At 55.0% G+C, this 18,261-nt stretch overlaps 1 protein-coding gene across 11 annotated transcripts in view; it reads left to right on the top strand.

The window, feature by feature from the left end:
• The window catches only part of THAP12 (THAP domain containing 12), a 100,570-nt gene that overhangs the window by 70,258 nt on the left and 12,051 nt on the right, over positions 1-18,261 (top strand). The window contains exon 10 of one of the 11 annotated variants that reach the window (XM_082342288.1): positions 8,854-8,962. The exons of 9 other annotated variants lie outside the window; for them this stretch is intronic. In XM_082342288.1, coding sequence (XP_082198414.1) covers positions 8,854-8,902 — 49 coding nt within the window. In that variant the 3' untranslated portion in view covers positions 8,903-8,962. Of the gene's footprint in view, positions 1-2,004; positions 2,187-8,853; positions 8,963-18,261 lie in introns of those variants that run through there. One more of the 11 variants, XM_082342290.1, reaches the window with a different exon arrangement.

Raw genomic sequence — 18,261 nt, 5'->3', positions numbered from 1 at the left:
TATTTACTTATTTGGTTGCACTGGGTCTTAGTTGCCGTACACGGGATCTTTGTTGCCACCTGCGGGATTTTTTTACAGTATGTGGGATCTAGTTCTCTGACCAGGGATTGAACCCAGACCCCCTGCATTGGGAGCGTGGAGTCTTAACCGCTGGACCACCAGGGAAGTCCCTGCCCATAGTTTCATAGTTGGCAGGCTGTGGAGGCAAGATTCGAACCTGGGTGTGTGTCAATCCAGAGCCCGAGCGTGCTCTGACACACACCCTGCGCGACGGGTTGTGACATAGGCCATCCTTTCCTCCCTCCCCTCCTTCTTTCCATAATCATGTAGTGAGAACTTGCCCTGTCTGGGGAGAGTGCTAGATGGGTACACACGGCCCCTGCTCATCATCCAGTGGGGAAAGCAGACAGGGAGCTGATAATTATCCCATGAGGGAGGAAGGGAGGGAACGAGAATTGTGAAGAGGGCTGGGCTGGGCAAGAGGACATGTGTTTGGAGGATCCTTCATTCAACACACTTTTGTTAAACCTTTAGGTGAATTTATTTCTAGCCCACCTCATTTCAAAAGGAGGTGGACTGCAGACATACAGAATTTAACCAGTTTTTAAAGGAACAAGGGACCAAAAGGGAAGAAAAAAATACAAGGATGCAAGGGGTGAGGTCAACTCACAAAATGCCTGCTGGGAGCGTCTCTCTACTTACCAAGCATGAGCCTGGAGCACAGCTCTGTGCTTCCTACGGTGCACAGGAGGGGCGGGGCACACCAGTGCTTTTCCATCCTGTTTCTCACATTGCAACACATTTTCCAGATGAACGCTTGTGTAGAAGCCCAGCCAATACATCCAACAAAAGGGAAGGTGCTCTGGTTGAAGGAAGGTGAGGGGGTCTTAGAACCCTAACCCCTCAGCCTTCCCTCCATCCTCTTGGCTGCTCCTGGGGCCCCTCTGAGGGTCCCGAGGGCTCAGTTTAACACCACCAAGCTACATTCTTCTCTATCCATCAGGTGAAAAGTGAAGGAAGCTAGGGGCACCCAGCTGTGGCGGACACTGAGCCCGAGACAGATCCCTCCTGTGGGCTCGAGGACCTCATCCTTGCCAGGCTTGTGCTGGGCACTGGGGACCCAAAGGAGTCACACACGTCTTTGCCTGGGAGCCTCCCTTCTGGTGGGAGAGACAGATGTGTGATAGGGACATTGGCTGGCTGTGCCAGCATTGACATTGCATCTGCCCTGATATCTGCTGCCATGTATCTGTTTATAATTGCAACATGGGTAGGGGGCGTTGGGTTCAATGGTGGGAGGAGGGGGAAGACCTTGACTGGCCTCCTGGCTAGAGCAAGAGGACCAAGTCAGAAATTTCCAGCACTAGTGAGCACTTACTATGTGCTAGGCAGGGCCTGATCCAGTTTTCAGGAACCTAAAACGTATACGATTTGGGGAGCCCTCTTTAAGAAGAAAATACCAAAAGAAATACAAAACCAAGTACAAAAGTAAATAATCAGAATGAGAAAAGAAGTCACAATTAATTACAAATTTTTTAAAGTGGCTGAATACCACAAACACCAACAAATTCAGAAAAGTAATACAATCTTTTTTAAAAATTAAGTGTCAGAAATACCTTCATAACACATTTTTCTTGTAATTTTGGACTACGTACTCTTTCTTTGCCTCCTCATAATAACAGTTGGGATACATAAAATAAGCAACTTTAGACACAAAGGTACTTGCTGGTTGTATACTGCTACAGATGGTGCCCTACAAACACAGAACTTCTAGTCAGTTCTATTCCACATGATTCCCAGCAAGAAAAAAAAGATGCATTTATAATTTCTAATTATTCAGGCCACAGTGCCATTACTGACAGGAGAGAGTTTCTATTTTGATAAGGCCCAAATTCTTTGCCTACAGTTTGGCACAACTGATGCTTGAAAGAATATTCCACAGACTAACCTCCAGGTGCATTCATGTCACACCTTGTTTCTCTCCCACCATCCACATGCTTCCAGGGCCGGTTGCAGTTCCAACGCTGAATGAGTCTGCACAGTGCACAGCAGGGTTCTTCATGCTGGAAGCTGTTCCTATACTAGGACGGCTAACAATAACTACACCCGTAAGTGACTGCAAAGCATATACAAATACACCACTAATCCCCAAGTACAGTAAGTATATCCTCAACTCAACCTCCCATTAGCCAGATCCCTAAATGCCTCAGCCACTCAACACCACTCAACAGGAAAGGAAGACGGAGGGGGATTCAGGGAGAAAAAGTGCTATCAACCGTTTGTGGCTAAAATACTTCTCACAATTTTATAAAAATATATGACCATGAGAACACATTTCGAGAGTATCTTCCAGAGAAGAGACAAGTGTAAGCAAAGGGCCCCTAAACGCAGATTTCATTACCTTCCAGGTAAGTCTGCCTCAGTGCAGGCACTGTTCTCATCACTTTGCCTGTCTTGTCTCAGGGAATCTCATAACTACCCTGTGAGGCAGGTTTTTTAATGATGAGGAAACTGAGGCCCAGAGAGATCATACAATGGGGGACAGATCTGAACTCAGAACCACGTGACCCCAAAGCCTGTGCTTATAGCTTTGCTCCCCAGAAGCTGATGGGACTATTGTCAAGAGATGGTTGGATGGATGGATGGATGGGTAGATGGAGGGATGGATGGTGGGTGGGTTGATGGATGGATGGTGTGTGGGTGGATGGTTGGAGGGATGAACTCCTGACTTATCCTCTGATGCATTGGGTACCCAGGTGCTTTTCCTCCTAGACATAAATGACCCAAAGGAAAGACTGAGTCTGATGCTTCCTTGGTCCAAAGAGCTCAGCACAGGGCAGGGCACAGAGGAGGAACTTAGAAAAGGGCCAGGCTGGAGACAGAGGGATGAGGAGACTCAAGTTCCTACCCTCAGGAACTCAGCAACTCAGTACGGAAAGAAGCCACAGACTGGGCAGAGGTGGCGTGTCAGAGAGCCGTGCCTCCTGGGCACTAGTGCAGGGTTCTGCTGAGAGACAGCACTCAGGACAGGTCCTTCTCCCCTTAGGCCATAATGCAGCCTGCAGGCGATCCTTGCATGGGACTGGGGGCTGGACAAGTTGACCTCTCAGGTCCCCAGGTCCTGCAAACCCAACCTTGTCCACTCCTCTGCTCCAAGGCCTTGCCAGCCTTCCCTCTGGAGTTTTTCAAGGTGTCTAGGGAATGAGATGTCCACCCAGGTGGTCCATTCCAAGGTTCAAGAGCTGGAACGGACAATGCCAGATTGCTCCAAGCCAAGCTCAGTTCCGCTTGAGACATTTTATGGGCCCAGCCTGGGTAAACACAAGCCCCATTAATGCGCCGGGGGTTCCACCTCTGCTGCTGTCGGTCTCACCTCCCACAGCCACAGGCGCTGGAGCGTGAGGCCCAAGGGCAGCTTGGAGAAGACATGGCAAGGGCAGAAATGGCTGCCTGACAAGGACCCTCAGACACTTTCCGGTCTCCAATCACAGATCGGGGACTGAAGTTTTGGGGAGTGGAGGGAACAGGGACCCACTGAGGCAGAGCCAGAGCTCAAACCTTAACTCAAACCACACAGCCCACTGTGTACCCCACGACCCCAGGCCCTGCGCCCAACCGGAGATGGGGACGGTGCTTTCCAAAACATCAGTAGAGACACATGATCTGCCAATAGCTGAGTTCTTATGGTGACAACTGGAAAGAAACTGTGAAATCAGAACCGCCTAGAAAACTCCAGGACTCTGCTCCCTTGGCTCATTTATCACCCGATTCCTCCACTCACTCCACACAGTTTTTTTTTTTTTTTTTTTGGTCACACCATGCAGCATGTGGGACCTTAGTTCCCCGACTAGGGATCAAACCCAGGCCCCCTGCAGTGGAAGCTCAGAGTCTTAACCACTGAACTGCCAGGGAAGTCCCTCCACACACCTTTCCTGATGCCAGCTCCACTCCAGGCCCTGAGGTGGGGCTGGGGACCCCGAGATGAGTCAGACCTGGCCTTTGTCCAGGATGAGGTCACAGTCTGGTGGGGAGACAGGTGTGGACACAGGCAATGACAATGACAAACCGGGGTGCTCAGTGCTGGGACAACAGGAAGCTCAGGGGCTGTGGAAGCCCCGAGGAGGGGCCCTTAACACAACCTGGGGTCAGGGAGTTCCGTGGGAGGATGGGGAGATGAAGCCTGGCCAAAATTTTGAAGATGAGTTCTCAGGCAGCTGAGCTATGAGAAGGCCCTTATGGCAGAGGGAACAGCATGTGCAAAATGACAGTCCTTTTAGAGGGTACAGCACGGTTGGGGAAGAGGGCACAGCACGGTTGGGGAAGAGGGCCTGGCACATGGTAAGCACTCAGTGACTATCTCTTGAATGAATGTTAAGAAGTTTGGTGCTACTATAGTTAAAAATTCTTTATTGTATATTTGAAAGTGGCTAAGAGAGTAGATCTTAAAAGTTCTGATCACAAGAAAAAAAATTTTCTAACAGTATATGGTGACAGATGTTAACTAGACTTATTGTGGTGATCATTTCACAATATATACAAACAGTGAATCATTATGTACACCTGAAACTAATATACTGTCGTATGCCAATTATATCTCAATATAAAAAAAGGAAAAAAATGGATAAAAGCTGTGTCCATTGATATGCTATGAGGAAAAAAAAGTTTGGTGGAGCTAGAGCGTGGGTGGTCTGGGGAAGCTGAGGGGGCTGGGTGGTGGTGTTGTTTTCACGAAAACTCGTTACTGAAGTATAACATGATACAGGAAAGTGCACAAATCATAAATACAGGGCTCAGCAAATTATCAAAAGTGAACACACCTGAGTAACCACCAAGCAGGTCCAGAAACAGGACAGCGCCCTGTGCCCTGTCCCGGCAGGACCTCCTTCCAGGGTGACCGATATCCTGCCCTCTGTCACTGCAGGTTTATTTTGTCTGTGTTGGAACTTCTTAGCGCAGTGTGTACCCATTTGTGTCCAGCTGCTCTTGTTCAACACCAAACAAGTGGCGGTCACCCACGAGGCTGCACGTAGCCCCAGTGGCTTGTCCCCTTGTGTGGCTGCATGATATTCCATTGTGTGAACAGACCACAGTTTATTTACTGTTTCTACTGCAGGTGGGCATGTGGTAGCGTCAGTTTGGGGCTATTAGGAGTAGTGCTGTGTGAATATTCTAGTCCTCTGTGTGGGATGTATCTAGTGGAGCCAGCACTAGGGCCCATTATGTGCTTCTCTTCCCAACTCTGCATTCGGTGACATCACCTTGGTACATAGTTCCAAACGGACCGTGGGGAAATATTTACACCATAGGAATTAGCAAATGCTACAAATTGGGGCTTTTTAAAAAGAGCTGGCTGGTCAACATTTACCAGCACATCACTGGGTCCATCCCCAGTGCTGGCTCACAGGAGCCGTAACTCACAATATTCATCCTGAATGGCAACACTTTTCCAAAGTGCTTGTGCCAGTTCCTGCTCCTCCAGCAGCGAGTGAGAGTTACGGGTGCTCCCACCTTCACCATGGAGAGGTTTTCAAGAGGTGGAGCCACCAGGCCTCGTGGACAGACTCACTGTGGGGAGGGAGGGAGAGGGAGGATATTTGGGGAATGGCCGAACTCTGGCTGGGCTTCGGGAGGGTAGGATCACCCTGCCGAGAGAGAGAGAACCCGGGGAGAGCGGGGCTGAGGGTGGGTGGTGAGGTGTTGGAGGGGTTGGGTCTGCAGGGCCTGCGGGATGTCCAGGGGTTGTTAGACTTTTCATCAGCCCCCTGGACTCCATGCCGGTGCGGCCACCCTGCCACCGATTCCTCTGCAGATCTCCCCCTCCTTTCTCCTCTTCCGCCTCACCTGGCATTGTGGGGACACCTACGGTGAACCTGGGTTCAGTGCCCCTCCTGCCCCAGCCGCCCTGAACCACAATCTACTGAGACAAGTTCCCGCTCCTCTCTGGACCTCAGAGCTCCCTTCTGTCCAATGGGAGGCCTGGGCTGCGGGCCTCCTGGAGGGAGTGAGACGCGGACTCCAGGCTCCCACCTCCGGGGGTTCTGGGCAACCTCACCCACTTGGGAAACTCTTCAGTACTTCCTGGAGCGAATTGTTCCCTCAGCCCCGAGTATTTGTCGCCTTGTAGCCTGCTCATTAACTAAGGACTGCGTAGGTTGTACAGGGGACAAGCCCGCCTGAGGACACCTGGCGGCATCTGCTCACCGCCTCTGCTCCTCCACACAGCCCAGCCCTGTGCCATCGGCACTCAGCGACAAGGTCCCAGGATTTGTCCTGGCCACACAGCCGTGTGAGTGGCCAAGTCAGGATGCAAACCCCGATGTGGGGTTACAGGATCTGGCTTTTCTCCATACCTCAGTGTTCCCATCCAGACTGACAAAGTCTTAGGGCAGGGCCAGGGCATGCCCACCTGACACCCCGGTGCCCAGCCCAGGCCCTGGCATGGAAAAGATGCTTGGTGAGAGTCTACTGAATAAAAGAACACTCTGCACCGGTCCCAGTCCTCTGTGCAGGGCTGGACACTTGGGAGGCCTGGGGTCGAGGCTGGTGATGGGCTGAGTGTGTATGCCTGTGGGGGTGTATATGAGCCGGGATGGGGGATGGGAGGGGGGGATGGGGAGGGGAGAGAAGGGGGACACATCCCTGACCAGCTGGCCGGTGGAGAGAGGCACACACACTATTCTGAGACCATGGCCCATTTCACCCGGGCAGTTCTCTGCGAAGCCAGGAAGTGGTTTGTATTTTCAGAAGGAAACGAGTGGGTTTTGTTCATGGGGAGCAGACAGCTCTGGGAAATGGCTCCAAGGGAAACAGGCCACGGGGGGAGGCCAGAGCCAGGCAGGTGTCGACCAGTGGGGTGACAAATGGGCTGACTGAGCTGACCGTGTCCCTTTCCTGACGCTGTTGAGAGATGCCTCCTCCGAGGGGGTTCTCTGTCTCAGAGCCTCCAAGAGGTGCATGTGGGCCAAGCAGGAAGGGGAAGGGGGCCCAGGCTCCTTTCACCACCTCAGGGACCCCCACAAATCAGGCCAGCAAGGGCAGGGTGAGGCCCACTCACCGGCTGGAGGCCATTTGGAGATGGGTGTGTTCCTTCTGTCACCCCACTCATCCGTCCTGCTTCCCCCATCCAACCACAGTCAACACCAAACCCAACTGAGACCCCCTAGCTGGGAGTGGGGAACTCGGAGACAGAGGCAGCCTCAGGCCCTGCCTTCAAGAGGCTCCAGACCTCATTCGGGGAGGAGAGACTGACTGGTAGACAGCTAATGAACGACACAGGGGTGTCCTGAGGCAGGGGTGGCCAACCCTGCCTGGAGGTCAGCAACAGCTTCAGCTTCAGGGAGAGGGTACCATCTGAGTTGGGTCTTGGTGGGAATAGGAGGATGTCACAGCAGAAGGTGGGGATGTGGCCCTCCAGGCAGTGTGGGTGGAAACCCTCAGGCCTCAGGGAGAACTAGGGGCAGGTGAGGGGCAGGAGGGTGGCGGTATGGCCCTGGGCTGGCCTGGGTTCAGTCCCGCCTCTGCCCGAGTCTCTTTGTGAGGCCCACCAGGAGGGCCCTGCCCCGTCCAGCCCGTGGAGGCTGAGAGGGGCTCTGGAAACATCCCTGAGCAAGGGCCTAGGAGTGTGAGGCTCAGCTCCCCGCTCTGCCTAACTCGCTCTGTGGCCCAAGCTGTACTGCCCTCTGCCCCGGTGGGACTTACGCCCTGGCGGGGAGCCATCATCTAACCTCACAAATGGCCACTACGGAGATGACTCTGCAGGGAGAGACGGGAGGAAGGATGGAAGGCACCCTGAGGGTCAGGAAGGGCTGTTCTGGGGAAAGGATGGTCTTTAAAGCTAAGACCTGATGAGCAGTGACTAGTCAGCGGGGTGAGGCGAGGGCGGCCCAGGTGGAGGGAAAGCCTGTGGAGGCTGAACGAGAAGGAGCAAGCAGAGCAAGTTCAAGGCCAGCGCAGCTGGAGAGCAGAGCCTGGGGAGAGGGACCAGAGGCGAGGCGCCATCCTAGGCAGCGTCGGAATCACTGGAGGGTCTCCGTGACTGTGCATCTTCGCAGCCAGTGCCCAGCTGGGCACGAGGGTGACCGGTCAGTGAGCAGGCCCCAGCCCTGCCCCAAGGCTTCGCCAGCCTGGATGGGACACTGAGGCTTGGAAAAGAGACTTAAAAAAATTCACCTGGACTCCTGGGTAGAGCATCCTGCAGGGGCAGAGGGACAAGTGAGGAGGATTTTGCAGGTCCAGGTGAGGGGTGGGGATGAGATTGCCCAGGAGGAGAAGTGCCAGGAGAGTATAGGAGAAGCTCAGCCATGAGCCTGAGAAGCTCCCATGAATTCTTCTTATTTCCTCCCTTATTTAAGCTCCATTATTCCCTCCATAGTGGGACTTGGGCTGGGCGCCTGCCCCTCCTCGGGCCTCCAGTCTCACCCCTTCCAACCCATCTGCTGCCAGCAGCCAATCACATCTGTCCAGCCGCTCCCCAGTGCCTGAGCCTGTCCCATGCCCCCCGTTTCGATCCAGCCTCCACTGCCTCCCCAGACCTCCCCCTTCTCCCAGCCCTTCCACCGTGTGCACCTCAGCCCTTCCTGTGGCTTCAGGCTTTGGGGCGTTGCTTGTGTTTGCCCACCGTGAGGCAGGACCCCTCACCCCTTGTCTGCCTGAAGAGTCGTACTCACCACTCAAAATCCAGCTCAGCACCACCTCCTCTGAGAAGCCTTCTTTGATCATCCCCTTCCCCGACAGAGTTAAGGTCCCTCCTCCGGGCAGCTCCTGGCCTCCCACATGCTCAGATCATTGTGTTTCAGAGGGTGTCACGTGCCTGTCTTCCCAACAGACCTCCCAACACCCCTTCCTTCCCAGCAGGGAGGAACCTGAGGGCAGCTCCAGGAGAGGAGCTCAGCAGGAGGGCTGAATCGTAAAGCAGAGAATGTCTCTGTCAGCCAGGATTCCGGTCAAGGAGGTGTGCTGGAGGGGGTATGTGTCCTGGGGGGCAGTGGGTGGGGTGGTGTGTACTGTGCTAGGTCCATGGTGGGGACTCACTGAAGAGATGGGGAGGTCGACGTGGGAGAGGTCAGGGTGGGATGGGCAGGGCCAGCAAGTCTCTGGGGAGACAAATGCTGTGGAGGGGAAAAGGATGCTAGGCATGGGGACAGCGTGGGGAAAGGCACAGGGCAGGACCGCATGGACGGTCTGTGATGGGGAGCAAAGAGTGGCAGGAGGTGACACGGGTGAGGGGTACTTTTGGAAGGCCCCTTAGGGATGACTGTTCCCCTTTTCGCTCACCGGACCAGGCCCTGAGCTGGGTGGGGTGTCTACATAGCTCATCTAAACCACACAGCCACCCGTGAGGTAGGTGCTGGTACCATCCCCATTTGATGAAGGAGAAAACTGAGGCCTACAGAGGCCTTACCACCTGCACAGGTCAGAGCCAGGATCAGGGCCCGGAGGCATCTGACTGCGAAGCCCAAGCTTGGGACCACCGCACCCTGCTGTCTCTGACAGGCTTTCTTTCTGTAAATCTCAGGGAAACTGAGTTCCCAAGAGGGCAGTGGCTTCACTGCGGCTGCCCGAGCTCTGGGCCTGGGTTGAGCTCAACCATCCCAGCCAGGCTTCCCTAGCTGCACCCTCCACGGCACGGGCCCCTCAGCACCCCTGGAAGAACTTCAGAAGCAGCTGAGCTGGTAAAGCCTGAGGGGCGTGGGGGGGGCATGCGGCCTGGCACCTCTGTCAAGAGGACCCCAGTTCCAGTGGCCTCTTTGAAGGAGGCTGAGGGCAGAGGTAGGGGCTATGGAATCCTTGGAATGAGCGTTTTCTCCAGAGCTCCAGACTGGGAGCAGGATCCCAGATGGAAGGGCTCCGAGAACAATGGGGGCCTGGGTGGGGGGCAGCTTCTGGGACAGACAGGGCAGGGCAGGGAGGGGCAGGGCTGGGCATGAGCTGGGCAGAGCCCTCAGGGTGCGGGTGGCTCAGATGAAACCACAGACCAGACAGGGAGCAGCCTCCCTTCTTCCGGTCCCAATGGGTGCCAGGCACATGTAGCACCTGCACCCCAGGGGAGGCTTGGTGATGACATGGCTCCTTGGGCAGGATACTTAGAACACCCAGAGATGCTCTCAGCTACATAGTCTCCCCAGGCCCTTGGCAGCCTGTGGGATGGGCCTGATGATGATCATCACACTACTTTACAGACTGAGAAACTAAGGCTCAGAGACGCACGAATTACCCACAGTCACTCAGTATCCTGGGGACACACACCCCTGATTCAGTCACACCCAGGAGTCCCAGACTTCAGGGTGATCCTGGGAGCACAGGGCAAAGGACAAAGACTCAGATGTTGGACTTCCCTGGTGGCGCAGTGGTTAAGAATCCACCTGCCAATGCAGGGGACATGGATTTAAGCCCTGGTCCGGGAAGATCCCACATGCCGCGGACCAACTAAGCCCGTGCGCCACAGCTACTGAGCCCACGTGCTCCAGGGCTCGTGCTCCGCCACAAGAGAAGCCACCTCAATGAGAAGCCCGCGCACCACAGCAAAGAGTAGCCCCCGCTCGCCACAATTAGAGAAAGCCCCTGCACAGCAACGAAGACCCAACACAGCCAAAAATAAATAATTAATTATTTATTAAAATTAGTAATTAATTTAATAATGAATGATTAAAATGATTAATTAATTAATTTCAAAAAACACTCAGATGTTGCCAACACAGCATGACAGAGCTGGAAGCCCAGGAATCCTGGGAACCCAGAGTAGGGAAGGCTCAAGGGAGGCTGCCTGGAAGAAATATCATTGATCCCAGCCTTGAAGCACGGAGATGAGTTCCGGGGAGATCAGGGGAGGAGGCGCTGGTGGGCAGGAGGCTCTGGGTGTCAGAGAGGGATGGGACAGGGGCTGTGTCAGCCTCCAGCTGAGGCAGAAGCCCTCAGCCCAGGGCACCCCAACCCCAAACCGGCCAAGTTGTCTTGGGGTAGCTGGTGACTGCCCCTGCCCCAGGCCGCCCCAGGTGGACTGCCCTAGACTAAGCCCCGCCCCCCACCCCAGGGCTGCATCGGGCTCCAGGCACTGCAGCTACTGAACCCCAGCACCACTCCTGCCTCTGCCCTGTGCTGGGAGACCCCAGGGCCCAGCAAGGCCCCCATCCAGCGGGGTGGGCACCTCTTCTGTGACCATCCTACCATTCTGTCAAGGCTCTAGAATCTCTCCCACGCCCGCCACACTCTCCAGGCCCACTGCCCCTGGTCTCTGCCTCGTTTCCTGGCTCTGTGCTGTGCCCTCTGCGCTGTGGACACAGGGCTGCTTCCTAGAACAAATGTGTCCTGTGCAGCGGCCTCCCCGACACCAGGTCTCAGCCCAGCATTCAAGGCCCTCTCAGTCTACTCCAAATGCCCACTCTAGCCCCTTCTTCTCCCACTTCTGTGCCCAGCCCATCTCGGTCCCTGAGCCGTACCAGGGACGTGCTGGGGCCCAAGTGGGCCAGGTCTCCTCCAGCTCTGAGCACTTCCCGTGCTGTTCTCTCTGCCTGGAGTTGGTCCTTCAGCAAACAGCTCCCAGTACCTCCCCTGTGCCAGGCACCTGCCAGAGACCTGCCCTTGAGGAGCCCTTTCTGTTGCGTGGGGGTGAGGTCTGCACACTCTGGAGGGGGTGAGGCAGGTGCAGGGAGACAGGGACTCTGGGGGGACGACGTGGCAAAGTCCAGAGGAGGGACGTAAAGGAACAGGCCACAGACGTGGGGCTGGAGTGATCTGCAGAGGCCTGAACGGGCGGCCCTAACTCTCCACCTCAGCCTGTTCCCAGCACAGGGCCCTGCAAACCTCAACCCTCAGCCTCTGTCAGGATCACCCATCTTGGAGAAGTAGTCAGAAAGAAATCCTTCATCTACAGGTGGGAACCCTAATGTCCAGAGAGGGCCGGGGACCTCCAAGGTCCCTCTAGAGACAGGGGTCTTCCTAGTCCAGCCCAGCTCAGCCCAGCCCCCTCTGATGCATTGGTGCCCACCCTGGGGGAAGGCTGGAGGCACAATTAGCTGAGACCAGCCCTGGGCTGGGGCTTTCCCCATGGATATCCACATGTGGAACAGGCAGGCACAAGGGCAAGTGGCCCCCACTGGCACACCCCACTCCCGCCATGCCACGCAGTCCCACCGTGCTCTTTCCCAGCTGCGATCTCTGGCGGCAGGACGGAGCAGGCCATGTTATTATTTTCCTGGCTCACCTGACTGTTCTGATGGCCCCTATAATCACACGGTGGTGCCCCTGCCATCCGGTCAGGGAGCCAGGGGACCTCTTATCTGAGCAGAGCATACCTCTGCCCCCATCTGAGCCCTGCCGGGACAGACTCAAGAGTGCCCTGAGGTTACGTATCAACAACAATGACAGTAAGAAAACAGAGAGGGCACCCCCCCATCCCACCAAGGGCATTCACACACATTGTCTCTCTGGACACTTCTGCCGCTCAAAGCGTCAGCGGGCAGAAACTGAGGCTCTGAGAGGGTACGGGGCTTGCCAAGGCCACCTCACAGGTCCCAGGGCCCGAGACCCGCGCCTGGCACCCTTTCCTCTGCACCCAGCCCAGACGCTGAGCAGGGGAGGCTCCATGCCGGGGCCTCGGTCCCACTGCTGAAGACCTGGCTGGCCCTCCTTCCTGCCTCTCCTTCCCTGGGCGCGGCTGGAAGCTAGCTGCGGGCAGGAGGCCAGGTCCTCACCCATCCCTGGACGTGCAGCAAGCTGTGGGAGTTCCTCTCTGAGTCTTGGACTCTTGGCTGCTCTGCGGACGCCTCCCCAGCCATGGCCTCCCACACCCGGGCCCTCATCTCTCTACAGGGACGCGAGGCTGCCCAGTCTCTCCCTGTTGAGAGTGGGAGAGCGGGGGGAGTGGACAGAGTCTCTGCCCACAGGACCAGTGGGAAACCCAGGACACCACTTCTGAATTGTTCTAAGGTAGTAGGTAGTTCTGGGCCAGACGAGTGACCCGGGTGGCAAGCTGCAAGGGGCCAACTGCTACAGGATGGACAGGGTCCTGCAGCATGGCCCGCAGGCCCCAGAGTCCCTTGTCACAGGCTGGCTTTGCACCGCGGCAAGTCCCACCAGCTCCCAGTCTCGGGATCCTTGTCTCTAAAGGGATGGTAATAGCAGCACCTACTTCGTGACCTTGCCTTGAGCATCCAGTGTGAGGGCTTGTCAAGCACTTAACAAGTGGCTGGCACTTACTAGATGCTTACTAGATGTAGCTACTTATGTTATGAATATTTTTAAACAAGTAGTAAACAGGCCAGCTTCACTCAGGTGCAGCCCCAGAGATGAAGGCTGGGCCTGATTTAGAGACAGGGGTGAGTTCCTCTCTACTGAACACCCCTGCATATCCATCATCACCTCTGGTCCGATGACCTTGTAGGGGAGGAGAATGTTGGAGAGGGGTAGTGTCCTGGCTGAGGCTGAACAGATTTGCGGGGTGGAATGGGGATTCTATGGGACCCTTTCTCCAGCACACAGCACAGCCACAGCCCTTCCCCAGGTGGACACTGATGTGTCCTGTTCCCTCCGGCCCCTTGTGCTCAGCACCCTTGGGGTCTCTGGATATCCAGGCTTTCCCAGGGGCTGCTGGTGCCCTTCCCTCTGATCTGGAGCTGTCTTCTCATGCCTAGCTCTTCCCTGCTCAGACGCAGCTGTGGAGCTGTCATCCTGGCCTTCGATGACACCTTCACTCGTACCCTGTTGTTTAAGGGTCTCATCTGGCCCGGTCTTCTCCCTCAGTCTTTGAACTTGACTGGGGTTGGAGGTGGGTCACATACTGTCTGGGCCTCCCCACAGGTGTGAGTTTTTGGGCAATTCCTTCCCCAGCCACTGCTCCCTGTTTCACCTCCTACGCACGCAGACACCTGCTGAGTGGCTTCAGTGACAATGCATTCCCTTGGTCAGCAAATATTTGCCGCCTGTGGCTCAGCACATCTGCGGGCCACCCAGGATGGGGGCAGAGGGGAGGGTGGCCACGAGCCAACAGTGTGAGGCTGCAAAGGATGCCAGTATCCTCTGGCTCCATCACCGAGAGGCGTAGGGACCAGGACCACAGGAGGGGATGTCCTGCTCTGGAAAACTGCCCCCTCTGGGCTCCGCGGACAGACTGGAGCTTGTTCAGAGGAGGCAAAATGTTGGATAGGTCCTCAAGTGTATCCTGCGAAATGTGGCTGAGACGGCAGGGGTGCCCACCTGGAGAAGGGCAGGCTTGGAGGTGAGGGTGGGAGGCCGCCCTTGCCAGCTCTCTCTCTCTCTGGATGAACTGGGACTCCCTAGCATGTCATATCACAGCTCCACGTGATAAATGACATTCTCCTGGATGGAGCCAGCTCACAGTGGGAAGGGGCCCTGGGAGGCTGACCTCCCTCCATGGAAGGCATGCAAGGCGATGGATGTGAATTCCTGCCTCAGGGTATTGAATCCTCACAGTTGGTGAGTCCCACGGGGCAGCTGGTTGTAGGGAAAGCCCTGCAAGGGAGCCTAACACGTGGCCTCCAGGTCTGGCACCATCATGGACTGTGGGATTGGACATAGGTCCCCCGTCCTGCTGAGCTTCAGTTTCCTGATCTGTAACGTGGGCGTGCTCATGTTTACCTCTAATGGCCGTGGGTCAGTCTATGAGATGGGGCGCAGCACACAGTAGGTGCTCTGGAATGCCTACTCTACCCCACAGAAAAGCTGGTACGTGAAAATGTCATCATTCCTGCTTTATAAAACTCTTAGGTTTGATGATCTGTTTTAGGACGCCCAGCCGCTGGGCCAGGCTCTCCCTCCAGAGGACACTGCCACTGGTGCTCCCTGACTGAGGGACATGGAAGCTGTGTGCTGCAGATGGGAGGGGCCTCCCTGGGGATGGGCAGCAGTTCTGCACTGGGGGTGCCTGGAAGCTTACTCTCTCCTCAGAAGGAAGTTGCAACCTGTCAGATGAATGCAGAGCGGGAGGTGGATGAGCACCCCTTCCCCCCACACCTCTTCCCTGATTCCCCACCCCTGCCCCTGCTGAAGCCCGTCTCCCACCTGACCACTGCCTGCTCCAGAGCCTTCTGTGGCTCCCCAGTGCCCACAGCATTTTTCTAAATCTATAGGACGCAGCTGTCTCCTGGGCCTGGCCTCCCTCTGCATCCTCACTCTGGCCACACCCAGCTCCATGTCTTCCGGGCCCCTCCTGGTCCTTGCTCTTGCTGCTCCCTTCACTTGCAATGCCCTTTGCACCCCATCTCAGCCTGTTAAAAATCCCATCACCAGAGACTGGAGAAGGCTTGAAATAGGCACTGTGGATAGAGGGGAAATGAGTTAACTAGGTCAATGCGTTTGGAGTTTGAGTCATTGTTGACTGTTCGGAGTGTGGTATGAAACTAGTGAAAACAATTTCGGCCCCTGTGTGGTTTCTTTCTTCAACAGTTGCTTGGGTCTAGGCATTAAAAAGGGGATAGTTGGGTTCATCCACCATTGGATTCATTTTAGATTTGGTGCAAAGAGAAAAGGGAACAGGGTTGGGGTATTAGCAAGGGTGTTATTGAAATGATGGACTGTGGATCAGGAGGAAAGCAAAGAAAGAAGAAAGCTTATGGACTGGGAGGAAGTAGAGAGATCAACTGATGGAAAGTCCCTGTGAGGTCAGAGAACCATTGACTAGGGGACTGACCGCACAGACAAAAGGGGAGGAAGGTGTTGGAGAGTTGGGGTTTAAATCTGTGCTTTGAAGGTGGAGCCATAGTGGGCGGTGGCAAGGTCTGAGGTAAGACTGTGGGAATGAAGGCTGGAGGGGGTGGAGAAAGGGAGTGGAGACAACAGTGGGAAGGACCGAGGGGCCAGGGGTGGATCGTCATCTCCATGGTCCTGGAAATCACCCAGGATCACCCCAGGGCTGGAGAGCACGATTACATTCCTGATAGCAGAGTTGTCTGTGAATAATGGAGGATGGGTGGGAGATTAGAACAGGGGTTGGCAAACTTTTCTCTAAAGGGAAGATGGTAAACATTTTAGGTTTTACAGCCCGGGTCCTTTAGGGCCTCTGTTGCAACTACTCAACTCTGCCTTTAGGGCAAAAGCAGCCACAGGCAAAACGCAAATGAATGGGCTGGCTGTGTTCCAATAAAACTTTATTTACAAAAACAGGCAGCAAGCTAGGATTTGGCTCACGGATCATGGATTGATAACCCCTGGATTCAAGGATAACAGCAGTGAACTGGGGAAGAGAGATTGTCTAGTTTTTCTTAAAGACTGTTACGTATAGCTGGTGGTACTTGAGATAATTTTAGGTGATTAATGAAAAAGCTTTACAAACTTTAATTATGGAAAAATTTAAAACATACACACAATTAGATAGAATAGGATAATGAACTTCTATGTACTGATCACCCAGCTTCAACAATTATGAATAAACATCCAGTCACCTCCACCTCCAGCAGGAAGCCTTCATTCATCCCCACATTTTGGCCACAGCCTTGGCCTCCCCAGGGTCCTTCGAGCTCCGGGAAAGCAGGGACTGAGGCTGGTCTATATGGGTACGCAGCCTACACCTGGGCCTAGCTCATTTTAGGGGACATCAAGGTGGTTGGACTGAATCACCAAGAGGAGGGAAAGCAACCATTGTCTTCTGAGCACCAACTCTGGTTTGAGAGCTCTCCCATGTGTCATTTCTCCGTGAGCAAGGGGATATTATTCTCATTTTACAGACAAGGAAATGGACACACAGAGAGGTTGAGTGTCTTACCCAAAGTCACACAGCATTAAGTGGAAGTGGGCTGGGAACCTACATTTATCTGGCCCCAACACACTGTAATCCTTGTCAGTCCATACCCAGAGAGGAAGACTTTGCCATACTTTTGTTTCTGAAAGGGAAGTAGCAGCCCTGGCCCTGACTTGCAGGTTGTGAGGGTTAGGAGTTAATCGTCTTAACAACTTTGTGAGGTAAACATTGATATCAGCTCTCAAGATATTGTATATCAGCTGAGACACAGACAGGTGAAGTGGCTTGCCCAAGGTCCCACAGAGGTGGCTGGGATTTGAACCCAGAAATGTGGCTAGAGAGCCCCCAGGCTTAGCTATTCTGTTCTCACTAGTTGGAACCCACTCGGAGCTTGCCTGCTGGCCCTCCAAGCGTGCTGGGGAAAGCTGCCCTGGGCCTGAGGTCCCCCTGGTCCTCTCCAGTCCACCTCCACCCATCCCCTGCCCAGCCTACCACCCATCCAGCTGCCCCAGCAAAGGAGGCTTTGATGGGTTATTTGCGGCCACCCCCTCCCCCAACAGGAGCGGGGAAGCAGGAGGGCCTAGGCGGTGCTGCTGTCTCCCCTGGCTCTGCCCAGAGCTCCCCAGCTGACCTGGGGTAAGGGCCCCTGGCCCAGGCCTGCCTAGCCCCAGGTGGGCCTCACCAGTTCATCCTGCTCGCAAAGCCAACAGACCGTGACATCTACAGACCGTGACCTCCTCGCAGCAGACTGTAGCTCTGTCATCATCGGCAGCTCCAATGCCTCAGTGCGCTTGGTGAGGCCCAGGCCCCAGGCTCAGTCCCCTGCATCCCTGAGCCCACCCGTGCGAGCCAGAGAGGGGCCATGGGTGGTGAAGGAGGCCTGGAACAGAGAGGCAGGCTGGCGTTCCTGGCTCAGCTGGGCTGCAGCATGGCTGTGTGACCTTGAGCATGTTACTTGAGCTCTCTGAGCCTCTGTTGCCTCACCCACTCTTTTGCAGGTTCAGTGAACCAAGGTGTGGAAATAGGCTTTGCACAGCCTGTGTGGATGGGAGGGGCTCCCGTTATGTTCGCTCGCTCTCTCATGACCCATTTCTCCTGCCCTTTCCTAGTGACCCCTGTGGTCACGTCACATTGAAGAGGAATGCTCTCGGGTGCTTCAAGGACCATTACCCTGGCTTGAGGGCCAGGTCTGCACACTCTCCCACGCAGAGAACCCAGACCATCCCAGGCAGGCGGGGGCCTTGGGGATCCCTCATCCAGCCCCTGCCCGCGCAGTGGAGGTACAGGGGCCTGGTCAGGAAGCTACCAGCCTAGGTCAGGGAGAAGCAAGTGCAGGAAAGCGTGTGTGCTGCAGGGAGAGAAGCTGGGGACATGCTGTTGGGCAAGCACAGCTTTGGAGTCAGACAGACCTCAGGTCAGATTTTGGCTTGGAGGTATGGGGTGCAGGGGGGCTATACAGCTAGGCAGGCTGGCTCTGTACCACTCTGCGGGCCATCCTTTGCATTACTGTAGTCTGGGATTTGTATATTTCTCTTTTTTTTTAATTAAAAAATTTTTTAAAAATATTTATT

The sequence above is a fragment of the Balaenoptera borealis genome (genome assembly GCF_965194805.1).
Source record: "Balaenoptera borealis genome assembly, chromosome: 11".
NCBI lineage: Eukaryota > Metazoa > Chordata > Mammalia > Artiodactyla > Balaenopteridae > Balaenoptera > Balaenoptera borealis.
This window is presented reverse-complemented; position numbering and strand designations above follow the sequence as displayed.